This window comes from Nannobrachium achirus (assembly GCF_963921795.1).
Source record: "Nannobrachium achirus genome assembly, chromosome: 7".
In the NCBI taxonomy this organism is placed as follows: domain Eukaryota; kingdom Metazoa; phylum Chordata; class Actinopteri; order Myctophiformes; family Myctophidae; genus Nannobrachium; species Nannobrachium achirus.
Window position 1 is genome coordinate 48,739,257 of NC_137816.1, and position 14,547 is coordinate 48,753,803.

Below are 14,547 nucleotides of genomic sequence, written 5' to 3' on the forward strand. Positions count from 1 at the left end.
ATCAATCAATCAATCAATCAATCAATCAATCAATCAATCAATCAATCAATGGCTTTACCTTGCTACCAGGTTTGGGTCCTCTCTTCTTGTATGGTCTCGGGGCCAGGTGGAGGCCTGCAGTACTGGTTCGGGCGGGACTCGCCGGCGCTCCATTCGTCGCGGCAGCGGCTGCAGCTGCCTCGGCAGCCGCCTTCAGCAAGGCGATGGTCTGGGATTTGGGCCGCCGGCCTCGCACACCCTGGAGTCAAGAGGCTTTTATTTGTAACTCCTCACACACAGGCACACAATGTGAAATGCAATGCTGTTGTGAGGTCCACAAAAACGTCAATAGTAATTGATGTGTTGTGAGCTCGTAGGTTTGCCGTTTTCCATGTGCGACGCCGACATACAACATACATTTAAATACATATAGTCTATATATCAAAACATTTTTATTATTATTTTTCAAAAATAATCTGATGTAAAAATAATCCCATGTACTGTATATGCTAAAACAGAAAACACGTGTATACCGGTATACTATCTAGATTCTTGTAAGAGAACTTAACGTCACCGCTCTGAAAGTAACATGAAAACCTCTCAAAGATGGTGCCACATGTCCATTGAACGGTTCCTCAAGCTACGTATACGTATAGCGGCAATAGTAACAGTACCTAGGATTTATACTAAAAAGCAGCAAGTTCTAGACACAATAGAATATCACACCGACATGGCAGATAAGATACCTTGCGGACGGGGAGCGGGGGCAGCGGGTTGGGCAGGCGGTAGGAGGTCTGCATGGTGGAGGAAGAGGAGGCAGAGGAGGAGCGGCGCGTGGGGAGCGAGGCTGTGGAGGAGGAGACAGGGGCCAGGAGCGCTCCGGGCAGCGTGACTGAAACACAGAGGGAGGGAGAGGGAGTCAGAGGAGCAAAGGAGCAAAGGAAAGTAACCCAGTACATTTATTCAAATACTGACAGGGGCGGCAGTGGCTCAGGGGTAGAGTTGCCATCTTAGAACACGGAAGGTTCCCGAAGGGTTCCCAGTTTGATCCCCGGCTCCCCCAGAGTTAGTGTCGAAGAGCCCTTGAGCAAGACACTGAACCCCTAGTTGCTCCCGGTGAGCAGGTTGGTGCCTTGCATGGTTTCCTCCGCCATCGGTGTATGAATGTATGTGTGAATGGGTGAATGTAATGAACAATCTCTGTAAAGCGCCTTGGATAAAGGCGTTATATAAATGTACCATTTACCATGTTTTGGTACATTTACTTTACTTGAGTATTTCAGTTTTTCTTCTCTTTTTTTATATATTTTTTAGCTTTTTTACCTTTATTGATAGTTCAAGTGAAGGTAGACAGTAAAGAGGGAGAGAGAGAGATGGGGAAAGACACGCAGCAAAGGTCGTTGGAACGGGACTCGAACCCACGACACGCTGTCAGACATTAAAGCCTATGTGGTATGCACCTGGACCACTAGGCTAGACGACGCTGCCGACGCATGTCTTTCAATAAACTTTCTGTGTTTACTCCACTACATCTCAGAGGCAAATGTTGTACTTCTTTATTCCATTGCAGTTATTTGACCGATTAGTTACTTTAGATTATCATGACAAAACATACATTTACCAATTGAGTCCTATTTTATACTTTGGCTATTTTGGGGGGAAATCTATAATGACAAAGCCCAAAATTGAGGAGCCCGGTTGAAAGTAAGATCTCACTGCATGTCAGGACAAAGACAAGAGAGACAGGAGAATAAACAACCGAGCAGCCCTGCACAGAAGATAGGTTCTCTGTTTTCAAGTGTCCTTACTCAAGAGATTGGCAGGTCCTTTTTTCCTTTAGCCCCTCCCCATTCCATTGTGGGGTCAAAAGTCGCTAGCCCCTGCAGAACTACCAGGTAAACCCCTCCACATGTCTCAGTTCCCCTTCTGCTCACAATACATTAGACAATACATAAGGATTATAACTATCATCGTGATAATATCATCTTTAGCAGTTATACATTATTGATATAAAAAAATATATATATCACTGTCAGGCAGAAACCTCGGATCTCCAAGTTTCACATTTGTAAGTTTTCTCGCAAAGTAAAGCCCTGCTTCGTCATACGAGGGCGTCGCACAAAGGTAGTGAAAACAGCAGACTGTTCTGAATAAAATCATTTTTAAAATGATAAATGCGAAACGAAGAGTTTTGGACATTCCAAACGACAACGACGACATATATAATATATAAAGATTTTCACTTCGAACAGCACTCCAGTCTAGGTAAAGTAATATTTGCTATTCAGCAGCAGCAATCTTCTCTTCTCCAGGAGGTGTTAATAGCGAGAAAGAAAGAACTGGCTTTTGTTCGAAAATGACACAAAAGCAGTGGGTCTGACAGCTTCTGTTTTCATTATTCTGAGCGTGGCTCTGTGATTTGATCACATAATCACACTGTCTGTGTGTGTGTGTGTGTGTGTGTGTGTGTGTGTGTGTGTGTGTGTGTGTGTGTGTGTGTGTGTGTGTGTGTGTGTGTGTGTGTGTGTGTGAGTGTGTGTGAGAGAGAGAGAGAGAGAGAGAATGAGTGACAGAGAGGGAGAGAGAGAAAGAGGGAGAGAGATAACATCTCCCGTTTCAATACAGCCTATTGCCTTGCTGAGAGCTGGAGCCTGTGAGAGTGCATGTGGAAGGAAGCTCTCTCGTGGGGCCTGGGCTTTCATTAGAACCTCCTTGACTGAGGCGATATGGAAAGACTATGGCGGGCTTTAGCAGTGCTCTCCTAAGGGCCAGACAGAGCACCCTGAAAACACTCGATGAGTGAAAGAGAGACTAGGAATAGAGGAGTGTGTTGTTTCAAAAGGTGAAGGATTGCTCCCTAAGCGAGCAGCACACTCACAATTTCACAGGAAAAGCAGCAAAACCACCTTCACACTGCGAGACGTTTAGCTAGTTTGAGATGGAACCCATAAGTACTATAAATTAACTAGAGATACTGTTCCTACGAAACAGTGTGTTCTCGCCTTTCAGGCGAGCCCACAATAAGTACTTTCCACAGCAGATCATGACTGACTGGCTGCAGAAAGTAATCTATCAAGCAATGCATTCCTTATAGTGGAATAATATTACATAATACACCATATGTAGGGACGGCAGAGGTTCGGGAGGTACAGACTGGATCTCGGTTCGATCCCCAGCTGGGGAATGTGTACACTGAACCCCCCCCAATGGCTCCTGATGAGCAGGTTGGTGCCTTGCATGGTTTCCTCCGCCGGCCGTGTGTGAACCGGTGAATGAAAAACACATGACCCCGCGAAGCGTTTTACAATGTGTCTAGTCACTAGATAGGCACTATTATGTATGTATGTGTATGTGTGTGTATTCCCAAAATGGTGCATTTATATAGCGCCTTTATCCAAGGTGCTTTACATAGATTGTGCATTACACACACACACACACACACACACACACACACACACACACACACACACATGCACGTGTGTGTGTGTGTGTGTGTGTGTGTGTGTGGTGTGTGTGTGTGTGTGAGTGTGTGCGTACTGCGTAGTTCATATATTTTGCTTGTAAGTACGCGGCAGCCAGCCACACTACAACTCACCGAGAAAAGATTTAAAGTAAACACCACGAAACATGGGCTGTTGTATATCCGAGTAATAAATGGTATGAGACTCAAACAAATCCTAAATGAGGCATGTCCAGCTCATATACCGAGTTACCAAAACAAGAGAGGCATATGGTGTTGATCACGACAATGTAATTCCAGCTCGACCAACTGACCTGCGTAAGCCAGGGCCTCGGGGACGATAATGTGCGCGCACGTGAGCGAGCGCGTTGCACACACGAGGGAAGGCGCTACTGGGAAGTGTGTCTCCGGGGCTGGGGGGAAGGGCCCGTCTGAGTTTCCTCGGTTTCTCTTCTAATTGCACTCTCTCACCCCACCCACCCTCACATGGCTAATGTCTGATACAGGGAACTTCAACAGGGGGTCCGGGACCCCTAGGGGGTCTTCAGAGTTACTACAGGGGGTCCTCCAAATCTTTGAGTTGCTATTTTCGGCAAAAAGGTTTGGTCTAGAGACGGAAAAGAGCAGACTAAGTACGGAGTGAAAGGTTTATTAATTATTATGAAAACACAAATTGACATGAATCCAAAATACACTGATGATTGTGCAAACTATGATAAGGTTTTGGGGGTCCCTGCTTCATCTCTCTCTCAACTAAGGGGTCCTTGGCCTGAAAACGTTGAAGACACCTGGTCTAATACCTTTAAACATTCAAGGACCCCTGTCCCCCAGTTTGGAGATGCATTCAAATTACCATCATTATCTCTGGGGCCCCAATCTACACTGTACAATCCTCAGCGTTCATTAAGAGCTTCAGTCCAGTAAAAGTTAAGTTCCTAACTATCGATCATTTTAGCTGGGGACCCCCTGGAACCCCCTCTAGGACCCGTGGGGGTCTACAGTCATCATTCAAACAGCAGGTCAGGAACAGAAACTATTCATGTGAGCACAGTTGATTTGATTTCAACCATAACTTGAGTCCTCTGTAAAAAACATTACCATCCGTCTCAAAGAGTTCCAAAGGTCTAACCCCTTTACTGAGAAGGCAGACGGTCCAAATGTGTTACTGCAAGTGGGAACAATACAGTCACCATGTGTTGAAGCTCGTGTTGCTCTACCAGAGCTTGTACATCTCTGAACCAGTCCAGAGGACAGAACCATGAAATAATGCATGTCAAACTGGGGGTCCCTTGTATGTTCTCCCCGTGTCTCCAAGGGTAGATACCTTCACAAAAACATGCAGTAATCCTGGTCTCTAAAAATCTTTTCCCTGGCATATCTTTTCAAATGGGGGTCAGTGGCCTAATAAGTGTCAATTTGGGGGTCCTCGACATGAAAAAGTTTGCGAGGCACTGCTCTACACAGTCTACACTACAAAACACCCCAATATTCATGTGTTGGGGATGTGAGACAGAATGCACCTTTCAGATTAACCCGACACAAATGACTCAAAGCAGAAAGCAACCTGTAGTTTCAGGTGTCTGTACTGTGTAGCTCAGTGGTTCTCAACCTTTTCAGGCCGCGAGCCCCAAAATAATCATATTTTAACTGGGGACCCCCCAACCTACGAGCACTAAGAGTTGAGGCATTACATTTTGTATAACACGGTTTTTCACAACTTTTGCCTCTAATATTTCACAAATTGGCCAATGTTGATTTTTTTTTTTTTTTTTTCATTTTAGAGGTATAAAAAAGCCCTTAAATTGTCACTTTTTAATACCCTGGCCTCTATACACTTTATGTTGGTTTGTTTACTGTTGAGTGAGAAAACAATGATTCACATTAGGTTTATCATCTGGGGACCCCCCAAAATAATGTGGGGACCCCCCTGGTGGTCCCGACCTACAGGTTGAGAACCACTGGTGTAGCTGGCCAGAGCTGCTGGGCCATATATGACTTCAAATCATTATCACCATTATTTCAGGCTTCAGATCAGCTATTGTCACTATTTTTGCACGCCACCGTTTTACAACAAAGTATAACACAGGGCTTAAGTGGTTATATAAAAAAGTCCATTAGCAGTTAGCACTAGTAGATGTGTTGATATAACAAGAAAAGAAAACCCTGCATCGCGATTATTCAATTAACCTACACGAGCAAGATTAAAAAGTCGGTCAGCGAATCTAAATGAATGGCTGATTCCCCAGCTCTACATAGCATGTTCAACATGCTACTGACTGAAAGCCCACTGATTTCTTCAAGACGTGCATTTTGTTCCGGTTCCACTTTTAAAAGTACTTCCACAGCAGTTGTGGGATTAAGTCTGTAAAGTGATCTGTGTTAACTTCATACATATGAAAGTAGTATTTTTATATTATTTTCATGATAAAGTAAAGTCTGATATATCCATTGTCAATTTGCCATTAAGTATTTCTGACTAAACCCTACAGCTTAACACTGAGAAAGAGAACAAGATTACAAACATGTGGTGGTCAATGCTCACTTAACAAATCCTTTCCTTACTATACTGGACTCTATCACAGCCATTCTCATCAAAGAAAATAATACACAAGGATGAACTTTCTGGGCTTTAAAAATGTTGACTTCAAAAAGTGTGAGTAGATCAACTGCTCTTCTGCAGTGTCCGAAAACAAAGAGACCAGCTTGAAACAATGACTTTAATCATTTACACTTAGCTAGTAGCTAGGAAGTTGCTACTTTTACCAGCAGACGTGCAACAGTCAGTCAAAGGCTGACTACATATTTATGTTCTAGTGACATAGCATTGGCTAGTAGTACTGTATCTAAGTATTTATTTTATGCTAAAACATACTTTTGAAAGGAAAAGGTTTGGATTTGAATGAATGACCCTTCAAGCAAGCACTACATTTGAGTCCTAACCTGAACTGAGTGGAACATCCACTTGCATGAGTGTGTACCACTGACACTTCTTTAGTTTTCTCATCTTATCATACAACTTTTACATACATTTGACATTTAATTAATATGATCTAACGCAAGAGGTGTATGGGTAGTTTAACACAAGATATAAAAAACATGATCAGAATGTAACATCAAAGTGAGTGCATTCAAAACGCACTTTGTGCCACAGTGTCCCACAATACAAAAAATAAATAAAATAAAATTCACATTTAAGCCATAAAAGATGAAAGAGAGCACACCAGCAAATATTTGGAAGACAAAAAAGGCAAAGACACGAGACTCACCAAGACAATCTCACTGAAAAAGCAACAACTTATGTTAGCAGTGCTTTTGGCTGCAGCAGCAGTAATAGTAATGGTAGTAGTAGTAGAGGAGTAATAGTAGTAGAAGAAGAAGAATAGTAGCAGTAGAAATAGTAGTAGTAGCAGCAGCAGTCGTAATAGAGTAGTAATAGTAGTAGTAGTAATAGTAAAGTAGTAATAGTAATAGTAGTAGTAATCCAAAACAATAACAGTCACTCACTGCAGTTGTTTCCTGGTTCTCCTTTTGAGGCAACTCTGGTCTTGTTTTTGTCCCAGCGTGTTTGTTCCCCCTCTTCTAATTTGTGTTCTTTCCAACTCCCTCTACCGCACACTCAGTCGCAATTTGCTACTTATTGCCTATCTTCTGTTTATCTCCTTTATTAGCTTTCTACACTGCTTTTCTCTCTCTCTCTCCCGGCCGGCAGTAGTAGTAGTCCTCCCACTCCCACAACAAAGCCCACGCTGGCTGCTGCTAGCTGAAGGCAGCCGCTGTGTGTGTGTGTGTGTGTGTGTGTGTGTGTGTGTGTGGGGGGGGGGGAGCTTCCCTCCCTCCCTGTGTGAATGAGCCACATTAGCATAGGACTGGGGAGGGGGGGACGGGGGAAGAGGGAGGAGAGAGAGACAGAGAGAGAGTGAGAGAAAAAGAGAGAGAGAGAGGTTTTTCTTTTATTTCACACTTGCTTTGGCAATGTAAACGTTTGTCTCCCATGCCAATAAAGCCCCAATAGAATTGAAATCAGAGACACAGAGAGAGAGAGAAGGGGTGGGGGCACTGGGGCCTTTTATTCATGTTATCAGTAGGCCCTATCGACAGCCCACATCAGTCACCTGCTTCTCAGTGACGCCGGGGGCCGGGGGTGAAAGGGGGGGGGGGGGGGCTGGGGTGAACCGCAGGGCTTGGGGAATGGAGGGGAGGGGGGGGGGGGGGGGGGGGGGGTTATGGGGTGCTGAGGGGGTTGGGGAGGTAAATGGTGAAAATGGACCAGAGACACTCCTCAGATGGGGTGAGGGGGGGAGACACTTCTGCTAGCATGCAAGCTAGTTTAGGGCACACGCACAGAGCGCACACACAAACATAAACATACGCGCCTGTGTGTGTGTGTGGGGGGGGGGGGGGGGACGTGCAGCGTTGCCTGATTTTGCAAAAGAAACAAGCAACCAGATCTATGAAAACAAACCCAAAAGAAGCCACTAGGCTACATGATCACTTTAATCCTATATGCATATGCAGCTTATTTTCAAAAGAATCTGGGGGGGGGGGGGGGGGGGGGGAGTGAAACATGTTGAATTTATGGGCATCCCTTGCACAAAATATTTCCAGATGGGGGTCTGTGGACAAGTACATATTATTTTGGGGGTCCTTCACATGAAAATGTTTGAGAACCACTGGTTTATACAGATGAAACTTTTTTTTTTTTTTAAAGTCTAAATAAGCAACTACATTTTAGAAACAAGACCCAAAAAACCTCAACCCTCAACTACCAATATTTACCCGCAACTTTAAAGAAAAACAAGCCCAAAGACGCTTATATTAAGCGGAGATGGCAACACTGCGTGCGTGTGTTTGCTCACACACAAACACGCGCACACGCACGCACGCTGCCCCTAAGAGGTCGTGCTGTGTGTAACCCTAGCCGATTCAGACACTCCCACAGGGGGAGGTGAAAGATGGCAGGGCCAGGAGTCAGGAAACACTGGCACAGTCCGATAGCAGGCCTGCAGCTTTCCTCTGCCTGAGAAACAATACGCAACAGAGACATCAGACAGGCATAGAGGAAGTATGACAAAAGGCACTTCCTCCAGAAATAAGGTTATTTAATGAATAATACTGCTAAAATGCCTGCAAAATCTACCTGGAAATACATTTTCTGTTTTGGTCAATGTCATGATGATCTAGTCTATAATGCAGATGCATAACATTTGTATATTTAAATTTAGCTTATATAGGAAATTGATAAAGTTGCCATGTAATTTTCTATATCTACACAAAAATGTGTGCTAGTTAGGTAATGAAGAAAAGGGGGACAGATGGATAAGAAGAAATAAATATAATTCATTAAAGGAGTAGTTCACCCCCAAAATGACTTTTTTTCTATTGATTACTCATGCCATTGAGAGTAGAGTTCAATAATATTTTTGGGTTTTTGTCACATTCCTAAGACAAAAATGTGATAACTATAAATTTACCCCCATTCGTTCCGGATGGTGACCCGTTTCGAAACGGGTCACCATCCGGAATCAATGGGGGTAAATTTACTATTTACTAATTTACTAGCTAATCAATAGAAAAAAAGTCATTTTGGGGGTGAACTACTCCTTTAAGATATCTATAAAATGTATTTATCATAACTATTATTCAATTATCACAACAACGTATTAATATGTCCTTAAATTAGCATGTTAAACATTTTACATTTTATATATAATACATGTCTTGTTCTGTCAAAAGTAAATAGCGGCTGTGTTAGTGCTGACTGAAAAGAACACTGAAGAATCGTTAAAACAAAGTTCTGATGTCCGTGTTGAAGTGTAAATATTGCATTAGCTGTTTGCATTTAGCTGTGCAGGGAAAATGACCACACATGAATTTAGATAGCATTTTTTAGGTTTTAGAAAAGTATTTCTATGAAGTTTAAGCATTTTTTAGGTTTTAGAAAAGTATTTTTACTGCTTAGGTGCGTGATCTACCTATGTTTTTAGTTTTTCTAGATTGCTATTCCTATGCATTTGTCGTATTGCTGTGTTGATGTACTGACATATTATCTTGCTTATTATATTGATGTATTACCTGCTTATTGTAAGTCGCCTTTGGATTAAAAGCGTCTGCTAAAAGCTTAAATTGTAAATTGTAAAATAACTACAATTACAATTCTTGACTGCCGCTAATATTCTTAGTCGAGTCAAATCTTCATGAAAAGCAATTAGAAATGTGAAGTATCTCAGAACAACAATAGAGGAAGTCTTCTTCCCTGTCACGGTGTCTCTATTGTGATGTGCAGCTAATGATCAGCTCATTATCCCTGCATCCTCCAAACCCCCATCGCCCACGTGGTGCGTCTACTCACATACCTCTACTACTCAACTACTCTAAACACTGCTTCCCAACAGTGTTGCCAGGTTTATGAAAACAAGCACAAAAGATGTGACTATAGGCCACTGGTTCCCAAACACTGGTTGGGGACCCATTTGTGGGTCACAGACACATTTTTATAGGTCCCTTAATTTTTGGTTTACTACATCTTGTGTTGAATTATTATTTCAAAAAACATTCCCAAAAAAGCAGAAAAATCTCAGAAATTCCACGTATTAGAAGTAGTGAAAAATGCCGATCTACAAGCTCACAACAAGCTTGTAGATCTGCTATTTTTACTAGTTTGGGTCACGGGCAAACGTTTAATTTCTCTTTTAGGTCTTGAGATAAAAAGTTTGAGAACCACTGGACTAGGCTACATGATTTCTTTTTTTTGTGGCACCCATCCCTATTTGTAATGCTTAGAGAAGTGCTTTAAATCCATTATAGAAACTTTAAGTACTATTATTGTTTGTTGTGTTGTGTCTTTTTCAACGGTTCTCGGCACTTTATATATATATATATATTTTTTAACTTAGTTGCTCTGTATGGTTGATTCTCCTGTACTGTTGATTCTCCTTTGTGACTGAATTTCCCCCTTGGGATAATAAAGGTATCTATCTATCGATCCCTTTTAAACCAGTGGTGTGTTCTACCTGTAGACGCTGTATATGTAGTATACTCAAACCAACATTTGAACACTGTACACTGTGTGTAAACAGTGTACCTGCTACAGTGCAGGTGCGCCTGGGGGAAGAATGTGCACTTCAATGGCCTTTTTCAGATGATAATGTAGTGTCCGAGCACTTGGAAGTGAAGGCTTGGGTGTGGCTACTGAGGTGACAAAGACCGCTGGCCATGAGAGTGTCGAAGTACTTCACACGTCAACTTATCAATAGATATAATGGCACACAATTTATGGTGACCATGCACGCACATATATGTGTGTACACATGCCGTGCGCAAGGGAATAATTCACCCTTTGTCAAATCCCGCCCGTTGTCCCGCCCCTCTTCCCACCCATTGGTTGCTGTGTCTTGGTGGGACAAAAGTCCTTTCTTTTCATCCACTACCATTGAAATTCAGTTGCTTCTTATTGTTATTCTGTGTATTCAATTCTCATTTCAAACTTGGTTTCAGTAAAAAAAAAAAGGAGCCTCTCAGGTGCAGTATAGTGACTGGGCATGTTTTTAAATGTTTTTATTTCTTCAAAGATGATGTTTTAGCAAATTCAACATAAAAAAGGCAGAACCAGGGCGGGACAAAGCAGAAAGAGCCTGCTGGTTGGTCAGTCAGAGACCAATCAGAAGGCTGACAAAGGGTGAATTATGGTATACCTTCTGAAAAAACCTAGACTACAGGCAGCACTGCTTTAAACCTGCAATATATATCTGAAAGCACACTGCGTCTTGTGGTACGACGTGTTGTGAGCTTGTAGATCTGCAGTTTTCAAAAGAATCTTGGAAAGAAAAAAGAAAAACGATTGAAAGGTTTGAACAACGAAAAGGGATTCCCGGTCTAAATGGGTTAACCCATTTGGGCCTAGAATTGTTGAATGCTTTAACAATTGAAAAATAGCAGATATACAAGCTCACAGCGCGGCAAATGTGTGCACATTTTTCAATATATATTTTTCAAAGCAAACTTTTGTAACTCAAATCTCTGCTTCTGGGGGGTCCCTGGACAACATATTTTGAGATGGGGGTCTGCGGCCAAATAAATGTAATTCTGGGGGTCCTTGACATGAAAAGGTTTGAGAATCACTGATTTAGAGGAAGGATTTAGAGGTCGGGTCAAAGATATTCAAAGACTTGCACACATTTTCAAGATTTTTCAAAAATGGCAGATCTACAAGCTCACACCGCGGCACTCGGTGCCGCGCTGTGAGCTTGTATATCTGCAATTTTTCAATATTTAAAGCATAAAATAATGGTTAAAGTGGTTAAAATCTAACGCGACGCAGGCGGGTTCCAGGTCTTTAAACCAGTGTTTCTCAAACTTGTTCATGCCAAGGTATCAGATTTGTGTTAAACAATATTAGCAAACAAGCCGGATAAGCAACTACACTTTAGAAACAAGTCCCAAAAAAACACACAACTAGCAATATTTACAAGCAACTTTACAGATTCGGCAGTCACGGCAACACTGTTTCCCAACCTTTTGAGGATCAGGGATCACTTGAAAATCACTTGAAAGCAGTGGTGTAAAATAACTAAGTAAATTTACTCTAGAAACGTAGATAGCCTACATTCAATTTTGAGGTATTTGTAGTTTACTCGAGTATTTCCAATTTCCAATACTTTTACTTCTACTCCACTACATTTCAGAGACAAATATTGTACTATTTTCAAAAGATTTGTATACATTTGAAACCTTGAAATAAGACATTGTGCATAATGAGTACTTTGACTTTTGGTACTTTAAGTATATTTTGATGGCAATACTTTTGTACTTAAAGTACTGTACATTTTGAACACTTTTACTGGTAACAGAGTACTTCTATATTGCAGTAACATTTGAGTACTTTTTCCACCACTGCTTGAAAGCGTGTGCGGCCCACCAATCTGACCAGATGGGTGGACCGTAGGCCTTTTCAGAGCATGTTTAATTTAATGGTCATCAATCAATCAATGGTGTTCCGGCTTGGATCAAGGAACTAACGTAGACCGATATCACAAGAAAATACATACAATATAATATGAACAATATAATATGAATATATATATATATATATATATATATATACACACACAGTATATTACATGTTTTGCCAATTATTTGGGGCCCTCTAGGAATATCCTCACGGCTAAGCAGTGGGCCCTAGCCCACAAGTTGGGGATCTGTCATGTAGTGCAACCACACACACATAAAGGGTATGTGTGTTGAGTTTGCAAGGGCCTGGCACAAACTAGGACTAGAAACAGATGTGTGATAATGATGTGGTGCCCCTAAGCAGACATACTGGATTTGGCGCTTTTTTTGTGCACTTGCGAGCACATGCGCATGCACACGCGCACACACGCACGCACGCACACACACGCACACGCACGTACCCCATCAATCAAGCTTGTTTCCATACTTTGTTTAGTTTTGTTTAGAGCCATGTGCTTCCTGGTCAGTGGATACAGACAGACACAGCAGTTTACAAAGGTAATAAAATGCTGGATTAGATATATATATATATATATATATATATATATATATGTTACAGTGTTTTTGAGACCCAGTGAGATTGAGACCAGGAGCGCCAGTTTTCTAGTGCAGCTAGTCCATTTGAGTCGCCCAGTGGTGTGTTCTAGACTTTTTTTTAGGGCATACTATAATCTATGATCCGCGGCTATTCCTGTGGCCAGCGCATACACCAGTGCATAATGGGGCGGCATAGCTCAGGGGTAGAGAAACCGTTATTAGAGCACAAAGGGTTCCCGAAGGGTTCCCAGTTCGAATCTGGGCTCCCCCTGAGTTAATGTAGAAGAGTCCTTGAGCAAGACTCTGAACCCCTAATTGCTCCCGGTGAGTAGGTTGGTGCCTTGCATGGTTTCCTCCGCCACCGGTGTATGAATGTGTGCGTGAATGGGTGAATGCAATGCACAATCTATGTAAAGCGCCTTGGATAAAAGCGCTATTAATAATGCACCATTTACCATTTACCATAATGCCTATCAGATACGCTACTTTGAAAGGTTCACGAGGGCATACGCTTTTTCTAAAAAATGGGTTCACAGCATACAGCGTATACCCGCGTGCCAGGTAGAACACAGCACTGGAGTCGCCACAACAATATTTACTATTCTCTGCTCCTCCACTGGCTCCCAGTGTAGTACAAAACACTGATGGCCTTCAAAGCAGCCAAAGATATGGCCTCATACCTTCAAAGCCTGATCAAACCCAACATCAGAGGAGAGTCTACCCACCCAACTCCCTCTTTTTACAATTCTTTTCTGTATGAATGTAAACTCTAAGAAGATATAAGACCATTAACAGTCAAACCCACATTGATCAACCAAGCTGGCTACTGTACATCTTCAGAGAACCATTGTGGACTCAATGGAATGATTTTTGCATTATTCAAAACTTGATGCAAAGCACTGTCAAACGCAACGGCCTACAACAGGGCTACAACAGCATAATGGCTAAGAGCTAGTGTATCAGATCTATGCATCTGCTGCCCTCTAGTGGTATAAAGTATGTAGCATCCTTTTTTAAGTTATATATATTACTTTAGTTACTTAATTCATAATTATTTATCCCATGCCTATCTTGAATGCATCCTGAATCCTTGATCATTTGCTTATAATTTGATTCCACCAGCACACTAATGTCATACATTTGACAGCACTAAATGAGTCTTTAATATATTAGATAATATCATCTCTGTCATTGACACATTAATTCCAGGGCTCCTTCCGCTCTAGATAAACCTAGTTATATTCCAGTCCCATGACATGAACTGCCTGGTTCTGAAGCACTATTTATTTTGTAATTATAATTTCCATTCAGTCCACAACTACAAACTGGTATCACAATGTTCCTTTCTTTCCAAAACTCTTGAACAAGCTGGTTCTAGCCAAGGTTATTAGAGTTTTGAATTCATCAATAGTTTTTATTTTTATTTAATTTTGACATTTTTATTATTATTTTAAATGTCAGTTTAGTCTTAATTCGTTTTTGAAGTGGGTTTGGGATCTGTCATCTCTGCTGACAAACTCTCCTATCAGTCACTGTCAATTGCTGGTGAGCAGTTTTTCTCCATC

At 41.9% G+C, this 14,547-nt stretch overlaps 1 protein-coding gene across 1 annotated transcript in view; it reads right to left on the reverse strand.

Moving 5' to 3' along the window:
• Positions 1-14,547, reverse strand: part of scml2 (Scm polycomb group protein like 2) — a 43,796-nt gene that overhangs the window by 15,817 nt on the left and 13,432 nt on the right. Inside the window, exons 8-9 of the mRNA XM_080729604.1 lie at positions 726-871; positions 59-238 (exon numbers count right to left, since the gene is read on the reverse strand). Of these exons, the coding sequence (XP_080585730.1) occupies positions 59-238; positions 726-871 (326 nt within the window). The remainder of the gene's footprint in view (positions 1-58; positions 239-725; positions 872-14,547) is intronic.